Here is a 19,871-nt window from a genome sequence, read left to right as displayed (position 1 = left end):
GGAGTACTACAAACAGCGATGGAAAGATAAAGTACTTTTGATAAAATGAATATTTTTAGTACATCTTTTATAGAAATCATCTGGATCAAATAAAGTTGTGAACAGTACTTGCTGCAGCCTGTTTCCTGCTTTCTTCAGCAGGTGGTGGTGTGGAGCGAGGATCCCCCTTGTTCAGCGGGGCCCTGTTAGGGGTGTGCTGACCAGGACACCCTCCCTGCCACAGCCCTCCCTGCCGCAGCCCTCCCTGCTGCAGCCCTCCCTCGGGCTGTTAGTGGTTCTCCCCTCACAGGCTGTTTCTATAAGGCATAAAGTCAGGTGGAAATTTAGCAATTTTCTGAGTTGCATTACTGAGTAATTCTGGTGTCTATTTATACATTAAAATAGAACCAGATAATGATTGGGAGTGTCAAATCTTTATTTTATTACTTTCTATGTAAGCTCACACTTAAAATTTTTTTTTCAGAAGGAATACAGGAATACGTGCTCGCTGTAAAATTGTAAATAATATAGAAGCATGTGGAGAAACAGCTTGCCAGTGCCGGCCTTCTTCCAATTATTTCACAAGAATTGGTTCATTTAATCCTCACTGCAATCCTATGACTGAGGAGCAGGCACTGTCATAGACTCTACTTCAGTGATGTGGAAATGAAGACACAGAGAGGTTTAGGTGTTTTGTCCAAGTTACACAGCACAAGTGGGAGCAGGATTTGAACCCAGGCAGTCCAGCCCAAAAGTGAAAGCCCTTCCTCACCCTCTGCCCACCCCAGCGACAGCTCCCTCAGCAGTGTGGTGTCGCCCATTAGACACATTCGTCCATGCCTAAATGCGGAACTTGGGGTTTGTTCTTTTTCTCTTTTTAAAACACAGATGGGACACGACTGTGGGCACTGTCTCATTTCCTCCCTCCCTGCAGTGGTCCCCAACCCCGTGGCACCATCACACAGTTAGCCACTCCTGATGATGGCATTTAAGTCGCTTCTCACATTTTGTCATAACAAACAATGTCACAACTATCACCATCGTTTGTAAGTTTTGTGTGTACTAGTGGATATTTCTGCAGAAAATTCCTCCTGGAGGTGGATTGCTGGGCAAGGGTTTGAACATTGTAATTGGTAACCGACATTAACAAACCCTTCTCAAAGTGGTCGCACTTTCCAGCACCCAGCCCTGCCTCAGAGTGTCATTGCCCACACCTCTCAATGCCACGTGCTACTTCTGAGCATGTATCTTTACCTTTGAATTCTCAACAGATTCACACATGCAACTGGAACCCAAGTAAAGAGCCCTAAGGGGCTGGGCGCGGTGGCTCACGCCTGTAATCCTAGCACTCTGGGAGGCTGAGGTGAGAGGATCGTGTGAGCTCAGGAGGTTGAGACCAGTCTGAACAAGAGCAAGACCCCGTCTCTACTGAAAATGGAAAACTTAGTGAGGCGTGGTGGTGAGCGCCTGTAGTTGCAGCTACTCGGGAGGCTGAGGCAGGAGGATTGCTTGAGCCCAGGAGTTTGAGGCTGCTGTGAGCTAGGCTGACACCACGCACTGTAGCCCAGGCTACAGAGGGAGACTCTGTCTCAAAAGAAAAAAAAAAAAAAAAGCCCTAAGGAGACTTCCCCGAAGTGCCACTTTTCGGAGATGTCTTACAATCATCTCCCGGTTTTAAATAATCCCATAAACCATCCCGCTGCTTCTCCCTGTCCTGCTCCTCCTCTGGCCCAGGCCTGGCAGGGAGGATGGTGCCCACATCCGTGGTCTCCACCAGGACAGCCTCCCGGAGCCGTCAGTCGCTGCAGGGTGGGCTGCTCACACAGACACAGCAGGGGCAGGTGTTGCCTGTACAAAGCTGTCGTGGTTCAAAGCTCTGCCACGAACACCGACATTCTACCCGGAGCTGCACATGGTTTGTTCTGGCTGACAGGTCAGATGGCTCCCGGGGGTCCGTGCTTCTGGAAGGCCAACATCCAAGGCGGGTGAGAACCAGCTCACTTGCTGTACCCGTCACGCCATGTTCGTCAGCTCTGTCGGGATGTAGACACCACGCCAGTGACTCTAACAGAAGAAAGGAAGGTGGCTCCCGAGTTGCGGCGCTGTGAACGAGAGGGACGTGTGGCACGCTAACTGTCGAAGGCTCTCAGTTTTCCTTCTGATAGTTACAGTCTAGTGTGTTTTTTCTTTCTGTTGTTGCTGGGAGAATTTCCTGTTGCTTGAGTAAGTGATGCTTATTTGCCTCCTAATCCAAGATGTGGTGGCTTGCTTTCTGCTCCCTTGGACGGACCCCCAGAGCTGGTCCCTAGGCTCTGTCCGCCAAGGGGAACTTTCCCTGCACGTGGAAAATGCCACATCACTTCCCTGTGCCGTGAGCTTATCTAATTACCTAGGCTGCCGGCAGGAGGGAGACCATGCAAATGGTGTTCATCACTGGAAAATATATTAACGCTTTTGTTCGTTTTATGCAACCCACTGAGGGTACTTCAATGGCTGTAATTTCACTCCTGTGTTCTCCCTGCCTCGGGCGGGGATCCCACGCTGCCGGGGATGAAAGTTGCCTTGTTCTCTTCGTTGCCTTCCACAGACCCCCTTCTCCTCCAGAGAGAATTTCAAAATCACTGAAATAGTATCATTGTTATGAACTGAAGCCTTAATGTGCCATTTCATGTAGTGGTTCATGTTATTTTGCTTGCAAGACTGGCTTCAATTATCTTGAATTATATGAACTGTCAGAAAAGCCGCAGCAGCAGATGAGGGTGATGGAAAGATATCCTTCAGCAGAGAGGGAACGGGACTGGCTCCATCGCTGAGGCATCTGACTTGCAATTTTGTAGCTGTTTCTAAACACATTGTAATTAAATTCACTGGTGAGAGCGCTGTGTGGCAGTCATCACGGCAGAACAGAAAAACCAAAGCTATCCTCAAAACCATCCTGCAACCTTAAAGTTCAGGGCGGTGCCTGGCAGAGGGGAGCTGCAGAAAGATGAGAGGGAGAGAGAGATTAAGGGGAAGCTGAGATAAACCAGGCAGAGCTGTTCTAGTTTGGGCTTTCTTATTTTGCTCTTTAAAAAATTCTTTAATGCATTTGGCTTCAGATCTTCCTTAAAAAAAAAAAAAAGGCAATAAAGTGAAAAATTGGATACCTCCTCCACAGGCTTCCCTTCCCCCCTCTTGGGCGCCCTCTGCAGGCGGTGTCCACCCTTCCCGCTCAGGTGCTCCATTCTTCAGCGACATCCGTGTCTGCATCCAGAAACATACATGGTAGCACATGGTGCAGGTGTATTTTCAAATTGGCCTCCCTGGGGCTGTGCTGAACATACCACTCTGCAACTTGTTCACTCAACATCGAGTCATATGTGAAGACCTCGTTGGTGTTTATTAACTGCTGTACAATATCACATTTCATAATTATACAGTAATTTATGGGCCCATCCCTGCCTTGTTGGGCATCTGTGCTGTTTCCAATTTTTCACTGTTACCATGAACATCCATGTCCACGGCTGCGGCAGGTAGTGTCTGAGACGTGTTCTCGCTCTGGTGTGCCCTGGGCTGACTTAGTGACCCAGCTCCAGTGGACAGAGGCAGCACACGAGATGAAGTGCTGCTGCCACGGCCACCAAAAGGCTGTGGCTTCAGTTTTGGAGCTCCTCTCATGCTCTGAGGGAAGCCAGCTGCCGTGGCGTGAGTTTCCCCGTGGAGAGGACCGTGCAGTGAGGAACTGGGGGTGGCCTCAGCCAACAAGCAGCAGAGAACTGAGGCCCTCAGCCCAGCAGCCCTGGAGGAGCTGCGTCCTGCCACAGCCGCGTGAGTGGGCTTAGAAGCAGAGCCTCGCAGAGCCCGCAGGCTTTCAGACAAGACTGCAGCCCCGGCTGGCAACTGCATCACAGCCCCCCGAGAAACCTCGAGCCGGAGGCAGCCAGCTGACTGTACCGGGATTCCTGATACACGCAAACTTCTAGGCAGTAAGTGTTTGTTGTTTTAAGTCTCTTAAGTTTTGGGGCAATTTGTTACACAACAATAGATAACTGACGCAATGCTGCTGTGCAAATTGCCAGAGTCTCCCCAGAGTATTACTGGAATTGGAATCACTGGGTCATGGTATGCCCGCCTTCAACTTTACTATACTTGTGAAAAAGTTGCATGGATTAGAAACGACACAAGTAGGTAGACTCAATTACAACTGTTTGGCCAGGGAAATTATCCTTTATTGGTGCTTGATGTAAATTGCTCTGACTATTCAGGCCCAGGCCCGGCTTTCTGCTGCACCCCTCACTGTCTTGTTATTTCACACGTGCTTGCTGGGCTCAAGCTCCACGCTTTGGCTGTGCAGTTGGTTCTATTTGAGGCAGTTATATTCTATAAGGTTGCTTTGAACACTGAATTAGAAACGTTGAACCATTGCTCCTGGGGAAATATGAAGGTAGGTTCCTGTGAGCCTTCGCTCATGACATTTTCATCAATTGATCAAGACATAGGCTTGTTTTACATGTGTTTGTTTAAAGACACCTTAATATATATTGTTGACTCATTAACATTGAACTCACAACCGGCTGCACCATAATTCATGCCTGAAGGAGGCTTCTAACATACGTGTTTTCTCCATAAGGCACATCAATCACAGCCTTGTGCTTAGGAACACCAGATAGCACTTCAGCACGAAGCATAGGGAACATTTTAAACAGTGAAGTCACCAAGAAGCACAAAAATGTGAAAAATGTGCCCTTAAACATCCCATGAAAAGGACACTCATTAACAGCATGAGAGCTGAAGCAAGAAGGCAGAGGACCCCACTGTTGAACCACAGCTGGGAACGTGCACAGCAGGTGACGCAAAGTTTGGCTGCTCTGAGCATGTCTGCAAATGACCGAAAAGTGCTACGAGGATTGATTTTGGGGTTACAAATAAACTTTAGCGAGCAGGTGAATTCACAAATACGGAATCTGCAAATAATGATGACTGGCTGTACAAATACATACGACTCTAGGTTCCCAGCTCAGCCTGTGCCTCAGCCGAGTCCTCCTGCAACCTGTGACCGAGCACCTCTTCTGTCTGGCACACGGTCCAGGGCAGATGCTGTGCCAGGCCTGTGGCACCCCGAGTTTGAGAATGTTCCTGCTCTGTGATCATGGCCTGCACACCAAGCATCTCTCCTTACAGGGGGCACAGGGGACACTGCGGGAGGCAGGGGGCTTCCTTCCTGGGTGGAATGTGCTGTCGCACATTTTCTTGCTCCTGCTGCAGTCGCTAGTGTGTGTGTGTGTGTGTGTGTGTGTGTGTGTGGTATCCAGTGGTGCTCTGGCCGGCTCTGACCTCAGGGACATTGCAACCCCAGCCAGAGCCTGGTGATGCCCTTGCTGCGGCCCTCTGGACACAGGTAGGGGCGCTCCAAGCTTCGTGCTGGTAGCAGGGCTCCGAGTCCCTGTGGGTGCCTGGCCACCAGCCCCAGCCAGCCTGCACTCCAGGGGTGTGTCCCCCACCCACCTGCTCTGAGGACTGCCAAGCCCAGGCTCCCGGAGCCCTTGATCACAGGGGGCTGTGAGCACACCTCCCTGAGGCCTGACAGCAGCCTGCATGGGGGACCCCTGTCCATGGCTGCACCTCCTTGTCCACCCCCTAAGCCCTGGCATTCCTTTCAGGCCTCTTCACACCTGTGTAATCACTCCCCTCTCGTGGGTTAGTTTTTTCTGCTGGACTTTCCTCTTTGAATTACTTCTGCGGTCTGCCCACGCCCAGAGCCACAGTGCCCACTGGTACCGTGTCCCCTCCCACCGCCAGCCTCTGCAGCCCAGGTGTTCCCAATCGCCTGTTGCCTCTGGGGTCCCCGCCTAGCCTGGAAATCCCAGTTTCAGGTTTATTTACCCCACAAAGCTTAGCCCCATTCACTTCCCCACTCTGCAAAATATTTGCACAAAACCAGAGGGGCTCGTGTATCATTCCTGCACTATTCGTAACAGAGAAAAATAAGGCACCATCAGCTTCTCCCCCAGCCCTCCCAGACAGGTCACTTGTTTGCATGGTCTTGTTTCTCCACAGGCTGGGAGTGTGGGTGTCATTCAGAGGAGGCCCCCGCAAAGTCTTGGCATCTTTAAGCACCTGCATTTTATCCAGCTCTTTCAGGTGACCAGCTGCCTGTGGGCTCCACGCCACCACCCCCAACCCCTGCCCCCGCCCCCTACAACCCCATGCCCCAGCCCAGGGCCCCAAGCCCCAGTGCGCCCTACCGGGTCCTCCCCATCTCCTCCCCCCACCCCTCCCACCGCGGTCATGGAGGCCGACTCACCCTCCTTCCTGCTCCAGGTCCTTGCCCCCCTTCACCCAGCACTCAGTCCCTCTGACCACACACACTCACTCACACACACCAACACCCGTATGCGTTCACATCCACACACAGACACTCGGACACCCGGATGCACTCACGTCCTCATACACGCGCTCACACACCCTCACCCACTCTGGCACACACCCGCCCGGCCACCAGAGGCCCCTGCCCCTCACCCCACGTAGTGACTGGCACCCCACCCTCTGCTGCCCAGTTCACTGATGAGCTTAGTACTATCCATACTGAGTACTTTTTACTTTTCCACAGTAAAAAGTATTTCTTGAAATAATGCAGTTTCAGTTAAAAGTCATGGAACTTCAGATACCTATTACAGCTCCGCTGAATGTTTCTCAGTAAATATTAACTCACTATAAGGTCTTTGAAATACCTTAAAAAATAGTCCAAGCAGTGGATGGCACTAAGTCGCATTTATCTCAACTCAGAGTGGTGTGAGCGGCGTCTTGAATCCGTCTGTTAAAATGGTCTTTGAGCCCCGCTGCCTGCCACGCACAGGAGGCGGCAGCGGCAGCCGTGACAGCGCTGTGCACCCTCTCCCTGCCCTCAGCGTCACTGCTGCAAAACTTCCAAAACTCAATCCTCCGTCGCTCCAATCTATTGTTTTACAAGAATATGCACAAAGGCATGAATGTTTTAAACAACATATGTAGGCACGCCAGAATGGCAATTTTGTTGCCATTGACTAAAATTTATATCCTTAAAAGGCTTATATTCATTAATATTTGCTAAATCCAAAGAAGTTTATAACATTATGGCTGTCTTTTATGAAAATGAGCACCCAGGGAGGATACTGGGATGGCTGACATGCAATTTATACTTCCTCCACGGAGATTCAGTAAGACAAAGTGCCCACGGAACCAGAGTATATTAACAAACCAGAAGTGGAAAAAATACTATATGAAGAGAATCAGAGTGAAGTAAAATTACAGGCAAAGTAAAACACGATATTAAACTTCTATCTCCCCTTCCATTCCTTCCACTGATACCTTCTCCCCCAACCCCACCCTAGAAAGAAACTGCACCCCAAGAACAAACTGTGAGAGTTTTTTATTAAATTTGTAAAGGACAGTTTTAAAACAAAATGTCAGTAACACTCTTAGAACATTGGTTTGTTCATTGGACACTTTCTCTATCTGCACCAATTTTTATTACAAAAATCAGAAAAGTAAAAATTCGTTACAATATTTGCACAGTGCAACCACTAGTTGCCTAAACAAAAGCTAATTTGTTTGTCTATAAAATCTTGAACTTAATGCAGTTTTATTAAGAGAGCCAAAATTCTCTCAGTTAATTGGATATATAGTGGTGTATATTTAAAGCAGAAAACCCCCAAAAAACAAGGAAAAAAGAAAATAGAAGACAAAAGAGTCAGTTAAATATTTTGACCTGACAGTTCCTACAAAGAGTAACTTCCACTACATATAAAGGAATCTGTTATCCATGGTAAAAGTTCTAGAGACCAAGTAGGAGATGTGGAATAAAAACACAACAAACAGAACCGGCCAGGCTGCAGCCCGAGGCAACAAGCCACATCGTTACAGGGGCTCACTGACCCCCAGCCACCGTGTCCATAAGGCAACTTGCCAAGCTTCAAGGACACACACTGGAAAAGACAAATGTTCTTTTCTTCATACAAATCATTGCCAAGAAGTCTTTGTACCTTGCATAGGGAAACAGCTGTGTTGTGTCACAGATTCTACAGAGAAGAGTGAAAGCAAACTTTGAAAATGACTCTGTGCAAGCAGAGATCAGGTACCAGGCACCTCCTTCACTGCCCCAGTTTTTATCTTGATTATGGGATTTAAGTTGACAAAAGGGAAAATGGCAGTATCTGGTGATAGTATTAAAAACAAAATATTCAGACTGGCACCAGAAAAAGTGCATTTTATAAAAGGACCAATACCCCACTGTAGAAACATCTATGCACTAGGTAAGCCCTACTCATGCACAAACGAGCACTCACTGGGAACTTGTCAAGTTTACTTTTTCAGAAAGTATAAAAAACAGTACAAGTCATGACATTACTTCAAGTTGATGCTACATCAGTGTTCTGAGTTGGCTACCAGGAAGAATGGCTGCGTCTCTGAGAGCCAGGCTGCTGTCCTTAAGAGCCGTGGTACAGGTGCATGGTACCCAGGACGGCACAGTCGTACCGCTCCTCCACCTTCACCGAGTTGGAATGCTCGATCACACTGTTCAGCTCAGGGATGCTTTCCGCAGTGTCCCCAAACCCATGGTAATGTCCATAGTGCAAACTGTCCCCCATGTCTTCTGCCCAGGAAGGTCTACTGGCTATGCAGCTGCTTGGACTCCCATTCAGGTGCAGAGAACCGCACATCTCAGGGTTAACGCTCATGGTCTTTTCTGGCTCCTCAGTCCCGTTAACAGAGAGAGAACCCTGGCTACTGGGAAACAGCTGTCCTGGGATGGATCCACTGCTAATGCCAGTAGATCCTGCCAAGCACTGGCCATTCCTGCTTTCCATCCCACTGAGCTGGCTCGTGGAGGAGAAGTCCAAATGTCCACTGATGACACATCCATTTGTCAATGTATTCGATACGGAGCTACTGTTTTTCATATCTGCATTAAGAAATACACCTGTCACCAAAATTCAGAACCAGTGGGAGAGGAGAAACTATAAAATGCTTCATTGTTGCTACAATTTTAAAGAATTTAGTTTCTTTTCTTTTTTCCTTTTAAACAAACCAGTTTCTTTTCCAAAGAAAAAACAATGTGCATAGGTAGACTTAAAAATAAAATATCATTTTCCTAGTAAGACAGGAAAAGTACATGCATTTTAGTAGTATTGAGTAGCTAAACTAAAAAATATAAGCCAACAAATATACTCCATGAAAAATACCAACACAGTACTAAAAAGCCGTCAAAAAATTGTTCTCATTTTAAGATTACTTTCACAGAGCTGTTTTATAAATCACCCCTGAAAAGGTCCATCAGAACTGAAGGTTTTCAACAAAGAGTTAATATTAATACAAAACACAAAAATTCTCTAGTTCTTAAGGGAAAAAGAGAGATAAATGAAGCAGGTGAATTAAGAAAGCTCTTCAAACTATGTAGGACAGCATCATATAATGTTTTTAAAATCTTCTCTCCTCAAAAGTCAGGGAAGCATGCACAGGAATATTAAAAGGAACAAAGTTTTTCTTAGTAACACTCAAACCTATGTAGTACTTCTGCAAAATGCCACATTAAAAGCATTGGCAGAATAGAGAAATCAGCAACTACAGCAAGGAACTATGAATATTAATGATTCTAATGCACACAGTCTTGGGCCAACAGCACAATTCTCAATAGTTTCTTCTGAGTCCAGCAATTAAAATGACTAGGATGGTCAAGGTTTCATTTTATTAGGTTATGCTAGAAAAAATGCTGATAGTTTACTTATTTAGTACTTTTTTTTTTTTTTTGAAGACAAGGTCTTGCTCCATTGCCCAGGCTGGAGTGCAGTGGCATCATCATAGCTCACTGCAACCTCAAACTCCTGGGCTCAAGTGATCCTCCTGCCTCAGCCTCCTGAGTAGCTAGGACTACAGGTGTTTGCCAACACACTAGGCTAGTTTTTCTATTTTTTTAATAGAGATGGGGTTTTGCTGTATTACCCAGGCTGCTCTCAAATTCCTGGCCTCAAGCAATCCTCCCACCTCAGCTTCCCAAGTGCTGGGATTACAGGCGTGAGCTACCATGCCCAGAAAAAATGCTGATAATTGAATCTGCATATACAGACATCCATTAGGAGGGAGATGTCTTATGGAAAAAAAGCCCACCACAAGATATTTGGGCATCCTGGGACAGGCAGTTACAAGTTATTTTTCTGTATATTGGAACTTTAGAATAATATTCATGTTCACAGGAAGTCACAGAGCAGTATAAAGAATAATATAAAATTATCACTTGCTGAGTAATGTTAAATTTTATCTCAATATTCTACATTATCAAAGCAAGGCACAATATTAAGTATAGAAGAGCTCAGTTCTAATAACTTTTAGAATAAGGACAGAGTTTAAACACGTCTGATTACCCTAACACCTCACACACCATGTGATTCTTCCCATGAAGGGCTTCCCTTCCATTTCACCACCTATATACCTCTGACAGAGGTTTCTGTTGTGTCCTGGAAGTCTGTCTGCCAACAAAAGATAACAGCTTGTTCAATGAACAAAAACATCTTCTAAACATTCCATTAATCATTCAATCTTTTGGCAATTTAAGCAACAATCATAAATTATAACTACTATAAATTCTTCAGAAAATGGAATTTTTTTCAATTTCAATGATAGCTTTTCTATTTAGTTAAAACTCAACACTAAAGAACAAGTGTTTCAAGGACTAAATATAAAATAAAAACAAAACGAAATGAAACAAGTTATTCCCAGGGGAAATTTAAACTAATTTTTTTCAAAACTAAAGTACAAACAACCATTCCTGGGTGATAAAACTCATATTTATATAATGGAAACCTAGATGGTTGTTATGGTTCGCTATGTGTGTGTGCAGTTTACTGAAAGAATAAAGTAGAATTTTTCTTTAATGCCTAGTAAAAGTAAATTAGTTCTATTACTTAATCTCAAAATCAAGGTTAGTTGATAACTTCCTACTTTTATGGAAAAATGTATAACAGCGAAAGCAGAGCAGACATTCCAGAGACCTGCTGACTGGGCCCACATCGCCCCTGGCTCTCACCAACGCTCTCTTCTGCTCTGAGCTGCCGGTCAAGACTTGCACTTCCTTCTCACCATCTGCCCAGCCATCCCGAGGTTCCACCAATACCCAAGGGACATAGTAAGGGCAGCCAGGATCAGCCTGGGATGAAGCTTCTGCCAACATCCTCCCTCACCTGCAGCCCCTCTGACAGAAGATCTGAATTGCTAAGAAAACATCTCCTAATGTGAGTCCTCCCTCTCTGGACATAAGGACCCTCTTCACGCCTACCCTGAGTCTCAAACTAGGGACACTTAAAAAATGAAGACATTCCTGCTGAATTGGGGGGAAAAAAAGACATTTGTGCATAGTTTTTCAGAAATGTATAATCTTTGAAAACAATCTCACCAGAACAAAAACCAAATGAGAAGTATTTGAAGAACACCCTGACTTTTGTGATGATTCTCAAGGAGAAGTGGCAGTTCCCTCAGCTTTTAGTGGATGTGGACTGCTATTTCCCATAAGGAAAACTGCGAACAACCGCCACTGATTCAAGACTTTTTGTTCATTCAGCCAGAGTGTTACAAATCAAACAATGGAGAGTGGGGAATGTGTAGGTGGCATCTGGCATGTGGGCTGGGAATAAAGCATGGCTTTTTCACCATGATGCTCAACCTCAGAGGAAGTTTACCAACGAATTAATGTTTGAGGAATAAAAAGGGATTGATTACTTCTGCCTGTTCAAAAGCATGCAATGCCATTTTTAAAAAAGCAGGCTTTGAGTGCTGTTATGTATCTTTAGCTACAATCAAATAGCTCCAACTACAGAAAACCTATTATTTTAAATGTACTATCCAATCAGAATTTCTTTTGGAAAATCCACCGGTTTCGTTTAGTTATTTGGCAAAAAGGCTACACTACCCCTAACAATTCTGTAGCTTCCAGAAAGAGGCATACATTTCCTTTTAATTTTAATGAACAGAAATAATTTTTTCATATGGGTCTGGTAAACAAAATAGGTAATCTTTTATCTCCAGTGAAGAATTCAGCATAAAGATGTAATAATATAACTTAAAAAAATATTAAATACCTACTTTTGTAACATGTTAAGAGAATGACTAAAAAGTAACTGCAGTCATTTAAATAAAAGAACAGTAGAAAAAAGCATTAGCTAAATGGACAAATCTTTTTTAGATATTCTAAATGCTACAAGAACTGAGCTTCTGCCTTTTACAAATTGGAAATAGGACTACTGTTTTAGTATACTAAAAATGTTAACATTTAAAATGTGTTTTGTGAAACACAGTGTTCAGCATTTTAACAGACTTAGAGTGAAGGCCACAGAAACCAAAACCAGCAAGAGTGTTGGGTAAAAGATTCTATATTGTCAAAACCACATCTACGAGTTCTCAATGTTTACTGCCAGTAGTCATCCTTGTGGTAGACTGCTTTGAAAATACTAGCCATAGCATGGTTCCGTATATTCACCCAAAGGTCATACGTCAGAAAATTAAAAATGAAATTTCATCAAAAATAAGCAAGGCACATTAAGCAACACCTTCAAATCAGAATAGGAAGATGGCACTTATGTTTCATATCCACAGAATGCACCCCAAACACTTATCCTTTTATCTACAAACTTGCCCAAGATATGCAAATTATAACATTTTGTAAAGACACTGGACAACAAAGTGCAAAAAAGTTTAAGGAAAACGTTATGTTAGAAATAATATGCATACTGATTCTTGCAACGACAAGGGGTTTGCATTGCTGAAACAGTATATATTTCTATTTCTTTTGGTCCAACAGAAGCACTCTCCTGTTGTTTGGTGTCTTCGACCACTGGATTGTTGTTGCAGCTAACAGGAAACTGTCCACTCCCACCTGTTACAACGGCAAACTCTCTATCAATGTGCATTTTGTCAGCCTCATCTTCTGTCTCGCCATTCACTAGTGGCATGGCATGATCCAAGCTTTGAGCTGCACAGAAAACAAAGACTACGTCAGATTCCTTTGTATGTAATAAGAAAACCTAAAGCACACGTTTTAATTCCTTTTGGGGATCACTAAATGCTTTAAACTGTTAAATAATTAAAATCTCTATAGACCACTAATGAGCTTAGTACACTATTGAGAAACTTACTTTTCCACAGTAAAAAATAACTCTCGAAATGTGCAGTTTCAGTTAAAAGTTATGGAATTTCACATACCTATTACAGATTTACTTGATGGCAAAAATCCTAATTTTCAGGCTATTTGGAGAACACAAAATAGTTATATAACCTAGAGACAATTCTAACTTTTTCAAATTCATCAAGTGTTTTTCAAAACAAATACTAAGACAATTCTTAATTGACAACATATAAACCATTAAAACAATCCTGATTTTCAAAAAATGTATACTAATTTCATTAGCAAAAGATAATGTAAAGTCTGAGACTCAAGACCAGTCTGTGACCATACTACCCCAGACTGGCATTTGATCTGAGCACCAAAATACAATAAAACTGAAAACATTACATTAAAAAGTCTTAGTTCCAAGAAACTTGGAGCTGAAGATACACACACACACTGTGCACAAGATTATCATCTCTGTATTTTGGAGATGCTCATGCACACGTCTAACCACTTTCCCCCAAGCAATGCATACTGGGCACAAATACGGTTCCCCCAGACGCTGGTAACCCTCGCTTCTCAGGAACAGCCCCTCCTGTCTCATAGATGGTGTCTAATCTTAACGTGAATGTGTTTTTCCCAAAAAGGATTCTAACAAATCACTGCTACACCTTGCTTTATCCATTTACCATGGCATGAATCCCATTATCAACTAATCTTTAATCTGCCATACGACTCTATTTATAATACACCTAACCAAATTCCCTGCAGCTCTCTGGGTTGCTTCACTTTTCTTCCCTATCACGAATATCATAATTAACATCCTCATAAACACAGCTTTGTACACGTTTCTGGCTCTTAACTCAAATACCTAGAATTATTTCTGGGGCAAAGAATATACTAACAAAAGCTCTCAGTGCTAAATATTTCTTTATTTGAAAGAATAGGGAAACTAAATATTGCAGCTTTAATTAGTTCTAATTTTAGAGGCACACGAGTCATTTCCAATTATCCTGTGTATATCAGTTCTAGATTATTCCCCAAGGATGCTAACGTACAGAATGAGAAACCCAATTCCTGAATGATTAGTATGTGAGAGACAGAAACAGAACAGCGTGATTTGTGTAGTCGGGAAAATAACAGAAGTCTGCAAAGGTATGAAGCCAAAAGCATTCTTCAAATGCAGGTGTGCTCTAAAACCAGAGGCATTAGACTGCAGCTTCCAGCAGGAGCTTTTCTCTAATCCTCCACGGGCCCCCATGTCTGCACTATGGCACAGGCTGTCAACTTTCCAGGAGTCGGTGGCAAACAGGGCACCTTAGGAAAAAAATCATGATGAGGGTACGGGGAGAGGCAGAGGCACAGGTCCCCCAAGGGTGCCAAGTGACAAAGTCCTCACAATCTCTAGGGAGTTCACAGCATTGAGAAATGAAGAACCAGCAGTCAGTAGTGGGTCAGGTTTGCTCCTTCCACACTCTGCAAAGCCGCTAAGCAGAACCATGAATATGCTTTGCAAAACAGACGTCACCAGGAATACAAAGCAGACAGCTTCAAGTATCCATACTTAACTTTAGAATTCATATGCCAATATTCCCTCGCTAAAGTGGCAACTAGAGGTGTATGTGCAATGTCACACCTCTGAAAAGCAGATTAAAAAAAAAAAAACCCCACAGATAAGAGGACAAAGAAAAAGCTTAATGAAAGCCGAGATGTTGACTTTTCACTAAGCCCCAGTGCCTAAAATAGTACCCACATCAACTGGGAAAGCCACTGGCTAACCAGAAAAAAAACAAAACACAGAAAATAAACAAACTATTAAGGATAACTGGCGCATCCAGTAATAAAATCAGAACCAGTCATCTCAGGTGAGACTGGTGACGTGCTGATGCCTGAAGTGCAGTGCAGCCCGAGGGCACAGAGGCCACTAGGGGTCAGAAGAGCTGTGGCCAGGGGAGTCGGGGACATCAAACCAACACTCCTGTACTAAGAGGGACCTCACTACCCAGTGAGTTTTCTGAAACTGCTCCATTTAGTAGATACATCTTTTCTTAATGCAGATAAAAATGAAATGCTTTCACATTGTAGCAATCAAACAATTGTGGGAAACAGATGCTAACACAGCATCCTAGAATTCTATTATCTTTCTCCACAGACAACCTTTTAGAGTATCATTCCCACAATCTGCCATCCCAGAGCCCCGGCTAATACTTTTATGAATGCTTTCTCCATTTCTTTATTCCAAGTATCTCTAAGTCAGTCGTTCTCAACTGGCTGGTGGAGGCATTATGGCTGCAGTTACTTACCTTACATTACAAGCCATGAAATTAAAATTGTCCTCTCAAAATTTTAAGAACAATGGATTTGGACTTGACTCTGCTTCCGCCCATGACCAAAGATCCTGCCAGCTGCAGCACTTTCTCCCACATGTACCTATTGCTATTGCGGGAGGAATCATTTGAACTTTACACATTCTGCATTTGAGAACGGTGGTCTGTATAGACATTTCAGAAAAATGTCTTCTTCCAGAGTTACCAATTTTTATTCCACTTAGCTTTGGAAAGAAAGCACCTTGTCTTCCCATCGTTGATTTTCACAGTTAAAAGTTACTGAATGTCTCTGAAAATGTTACTTAACATGATCACTTCTTATAGTGTCCTCGCCTTTTGACTGCCACAGCAGGCATCTGTTAAGAAGACAGGCTTCTAGTACAAGTTATTAGATACTGAACATTCAGGATTGAAAACTACACAGGATTGGCTCAAAACCTCCCAGCCTCCCTCCCGAGAGGCACGGCCACTGCCAGGTGTGAGAACTGAAGCAGCCACAGCATGCCTCTGGCCGGGCGGGGATGAGAAGATGTTCCTTTTGGGGCTGGCATCCAGGACAACTCAGCAGTCTGCATCTGTACTTACATCTTTCCTAAAGCCAGTTCTCAGCAAGACTCTAACTACCACAACTATTTATGATCGGGCAGTTGGAAAGTTGGAAAAGGTCTTACCCAGTTTTAAAAGCCAGGGAAGTTCTGCTGCATCACAGAAGTAAGGCAATCGGACACCAAGGTCCTGACGTACTTTAGTGCTGACTAGGTTGACTTAGGATGCACTCCGGTGCACCCCTCACCCTGACACACGCAACACACATATAAAAACAAGACTAACTGCTTGGCACACCTGCAGAAGATATCTAGGGCTTATGAAAAACGCCTAGTCATACTTATGCTAACATTATTCTCTTAAGAGGCCAAGGAAAAAAGCACTCTAGTCACATAAATATCTTAAGACACAGATGTAAGTGTTCTGACCTACCCCATACTGGTCAAGTGACAAGATCAAAGCAGGAGAGTGTTTACCAATGTAAAAACTGCCAAGTAGTTTCACACAATGAGTTTAAGATTATGGTAGATTGATAAACGACCTTCCACTGTGCAAGGGTCCCAGGTGCTCATAACCCTTACGTGGGCAGGTGACCAGAACACCTCATGCCCCTGCAGCCTTTTCACTGAACTGAGTGCACTCCGCTATTAAGAATGCTAATGACTGGGGAAGCCTCAATTTCCCCATTAAAGGAGCAAGGAAGCAATCTCTCCTTAAGCGGTTTCCCATCAGTCGTTACTAATTAGAACTATTGTTTGTTCTCCTATAGAGCACATTTTACACAAATAATTATTTTCATAAAGGTCTGTGTTAAAATCAAAATAGCACTGAAGACCAGAATGAAGGCTCCTTTACTACAAGGTGACCTTCTGTTGGACTTGGCCGAAATCCCAGCAGAGCAAAGGATGGCAAGGACTCAGAAAGCGGCAGTAGAAAGGGGAGCAACATAGGACAGAGACACAGTAGTGAGTGCTTTGGAAAGACTAATGAGGGATTTGAGGTTTTGTTCAAAGAACACAAAAGGGAAGCTGTATGTGGTAAGTCTTGGTAATTTCCCACCACAGTGTCCACCTGTGTGGAAAACAAGTCAGGTGCCTGGGGTTTGCTGAATTCGAGGCTTACAACAGTGGAAAACACAGAAACTGTTGGTCCCTAAATACAATTCAGACAGTATTTCCAGGATGTCACATCTTTAGGGATTCAAGACAAAACAATCACTTCATATTTGAACACAATTAGGCATGTTCTGTCATCCTGGCCCAATTTTTAAAAACAAATATACTGTACATATTTAACTAAGCTAGAAGAAACGAAATTAAAATTTTACTCCTGGCAAGAATTTTATTTCTTAAATCTCAAATTCCAAGCAATTAGCTAACATCTATCACTTAACAAACCTGCTAGTCACATCCACCCTCCACCAGCCCGTTTTTCAGTCTGCTCAACAAGAACAGTAAATGGCGGTCTTTTATCACGTCAAATTCATTCTGGGAACAAGTGTGCTGAGAAATTTTTCATTGTTAATTTTAAACTAATTCATGTTGTATTTTTCCTATGAAGTGTTTTTACATTAAATAACTACACATTATGAATGAGACTCTAAGATCAGTAATATACCTGTTTGATTAACAGGACCATGAAGTCAATTTACCACGTGAGAACCGTTATCACCACAGCCTACTTCTTGTGGCAATTGTTTTCCCGACTGTGAAACTGAAGGTTATTGGGTCAGTTTTTTAACTCACACTGCCTCCCCACAAGACTCTGGAGCTCCAAGCAAAACAATACTAACAAGGTGAAGTTTTCATTCATGGAAGGGACTGGCATTCTTTTCTAACCAGGATCACTGAAAAGTTTGACAATAGCTTTCAACAAATACACATATATTAATAAATCATCGCATTATTTCTGAAGATTAACCAGGAATGCCACCACCTAGTTTTACACAGCAGGTGCAGCTGGAGTCCTGAAGTCCATCTGTCTTACCATCTTTAGCATATGGTTGCTAAACAGAAAAAAACCAAAAATATTTATATACTGATGCTTCCTTAAAAGGGTACCATCTCAAATAAACAAAACCCCACACTGGGGAGACTACTACCCTAAAATGCTTTCCATCAAAACCAACCGCTCAAGTAACTGTGGATCTTACTTCACCCTCCAGAGTTCATGTTCAAGTTGTCTGTGTTCTGATCAAATTGCATTTTCATACTGACATGAATGATTTTATGGAAGTTTTTTTAATCCCTTTTCCAAAGATGGAAGTATGAATTCTTGTAGCATAACTTGCTTCCAAAGGACAGTTTATACTCAAGCAATAACAAAAGGCAAAGTCATTATTCTCCATTTAACATCTTTTACATCAACATTGTCTTCAAAGGTAAATTACTCCAATTTAAGATGCTTGAAAGTCATTTATTAAAAGCAGAGTCATTACTTTCTATGGGAAAGAGTGGACAACTTTCAGACTCATGATTCTAAAGCATAAAAAAATGTTCAAGAGTGAAATTTATGCTGGGCAAGGTGGCTCACACCTATAACCACAGCACTTTGAGAGGCTGAGGCAGGTCTGAGGCTAGGAGTTTGAAACCAGGCTGAGCAAGACCCTGTCTCTACCCAAAAATAAATAAATAAATAAAAGAAAAAAATTAACAAAAATTTAGGAACTCTGAGGAAAAAAAAAATAAAGCTATATTTGTTAAGGCAACTCAATTAAATCAGATAAACCATAATTAATAAATTTATTACAATAATACAAAAAAAATAAAATAATAAGAAGTAGCCGAGTGTGGTGTTGCACACCTGTAGTCCCAGCTACATCAGAGGCTGAAGCAGGAGACTCTCCTGAACTCAGGAGTATGAAGTTGTAGTGAGCTATGGTGATGCCACTGGCCTGGGAGAAAGAGGAAAAACCCTGTCTCAAAAAAAAAAAAAAAAAAAAAAAAAGGTAGTGAAATGTATAGAGAACTCTTTAAAAATTAGCTTACCCAGGAAATTTTCTGGAAGCAATTGTTTTTATAAATATAAACCCCACACTAAAAAATCTGTAGTTCTTGAATTCTAGAAGGCAGAATGGACTGTTTTATTAATAAGGTCCAAGTTATGTATCTATACAGTTATATTATCCCAGGCACTTGTAATTTTTGAAAAAGTCAAAAAAATGACAACTTTAATTCTTTATATGTTATTTTCAAAAGTATTTTATATGCGTGTGTTACATGAGCAAAATAAGTACTTATTTTTATTACGTCAAGAGAAACAAAAACTTACCTAATATAATTCAGATTAAGCAAAACTTAAGCTCACATTTAGACAGCAAATCAAAACAAGATGCGAGAAATTACAATGAAAACAAACTAAAGCAGTATCTTGAATTATTAACTAAAAAAACTGGTCAAAGAATGGAAATAATTTGAAGCAATTCTATTTAAACCAAGAACATCAGGTAGTTGGGGAAAACAAATCCTGTTGATGATTGATACTCACTCCCAATACCCCACATTTCACACCAAGTATGTAACAGTAAAAGGAAAAAAGATAAGCCAGCATTTTCCAGAGTGTGGCAGGTGGTGAGGGCTGAGATGCCCATCTATGTTTGCACAAATACAAAATTAAAGTCACACGCTTAGGTGACACATCGGGCAAATCTAAGGGCTGTCACCTACATAAAGGACTCAACTACTAGAAAGCTTTAGGAAATTAGTAGTTCAAGCTAAAGTAAACAATTTAGCAAATTAGTGATTGAAGTTACAGTGAGCAGACTGGGGAACTTGGGACAGCAGCTTTAATGTACATCTTGGCATAAAGATTTCTACTGTGATGTTCACAGAAACACTCATCACTCAGCGTGCCATGCGGACAGCTGTTCAACCCTTTAGGTCTACACAGCTGTTTATGTGCAACACAAG

At 42.9% G+C, this 19,871-nt stretch overlaps 1 protein-coding gene across 1 annotated transcript in view; it reads right to left on the bottom strand.

Moving 5' to 3' along the window:
* Positions 1-7,420: 7,420 nt before the first annotated feature.
* Positions 7,421-19,871, bottom strand: part of LOC138382939 (ankyrin repeat domain-containing protein 10-like) — a 21,257-nt gene continuing 8,806 nt past the window's right edge. The window contains exons 3-4 of the mRNA XM_069467572.1: positions 12,860-12,955; positions 7,421-8,899 (exon numbers count right to left, since the gene is read on the bottom strand). Of these exons, the coding sequence (XP_069323673.1) occupies positions 8,424-8,899; positions 12,860-12,935 (552 nt within the window). The 5' untranslated portion in view covers positions 12,936-12,955 and the 3' untranslated portion in view covers positions 7,421-8,423. The remainder of the gene's footprint in view (positions 8,900-12,859; positions 12,956-19,871) is intronic.

The sequence above is a fragment of the Eulemur rufifrons genome, chromosome 4 (genome assembly GCF_041146395.1).
Source record: "Eulemur rufifrons isolate Redbay chromosome 4, OSU_ERuf_1, whole genome shotgun sequence".
Lineage (NCBI taxonomy): Eukaryota > Metazoa > Chordata > Mammalia > Primates > Lemuridae > Eulemur > Eulemur rufifrons.
The sequence above is the reverse complement of the archived record's forward strand: the minus strand, read 5'-3'. Positions and strand labels throughout refer to the sequence as shown.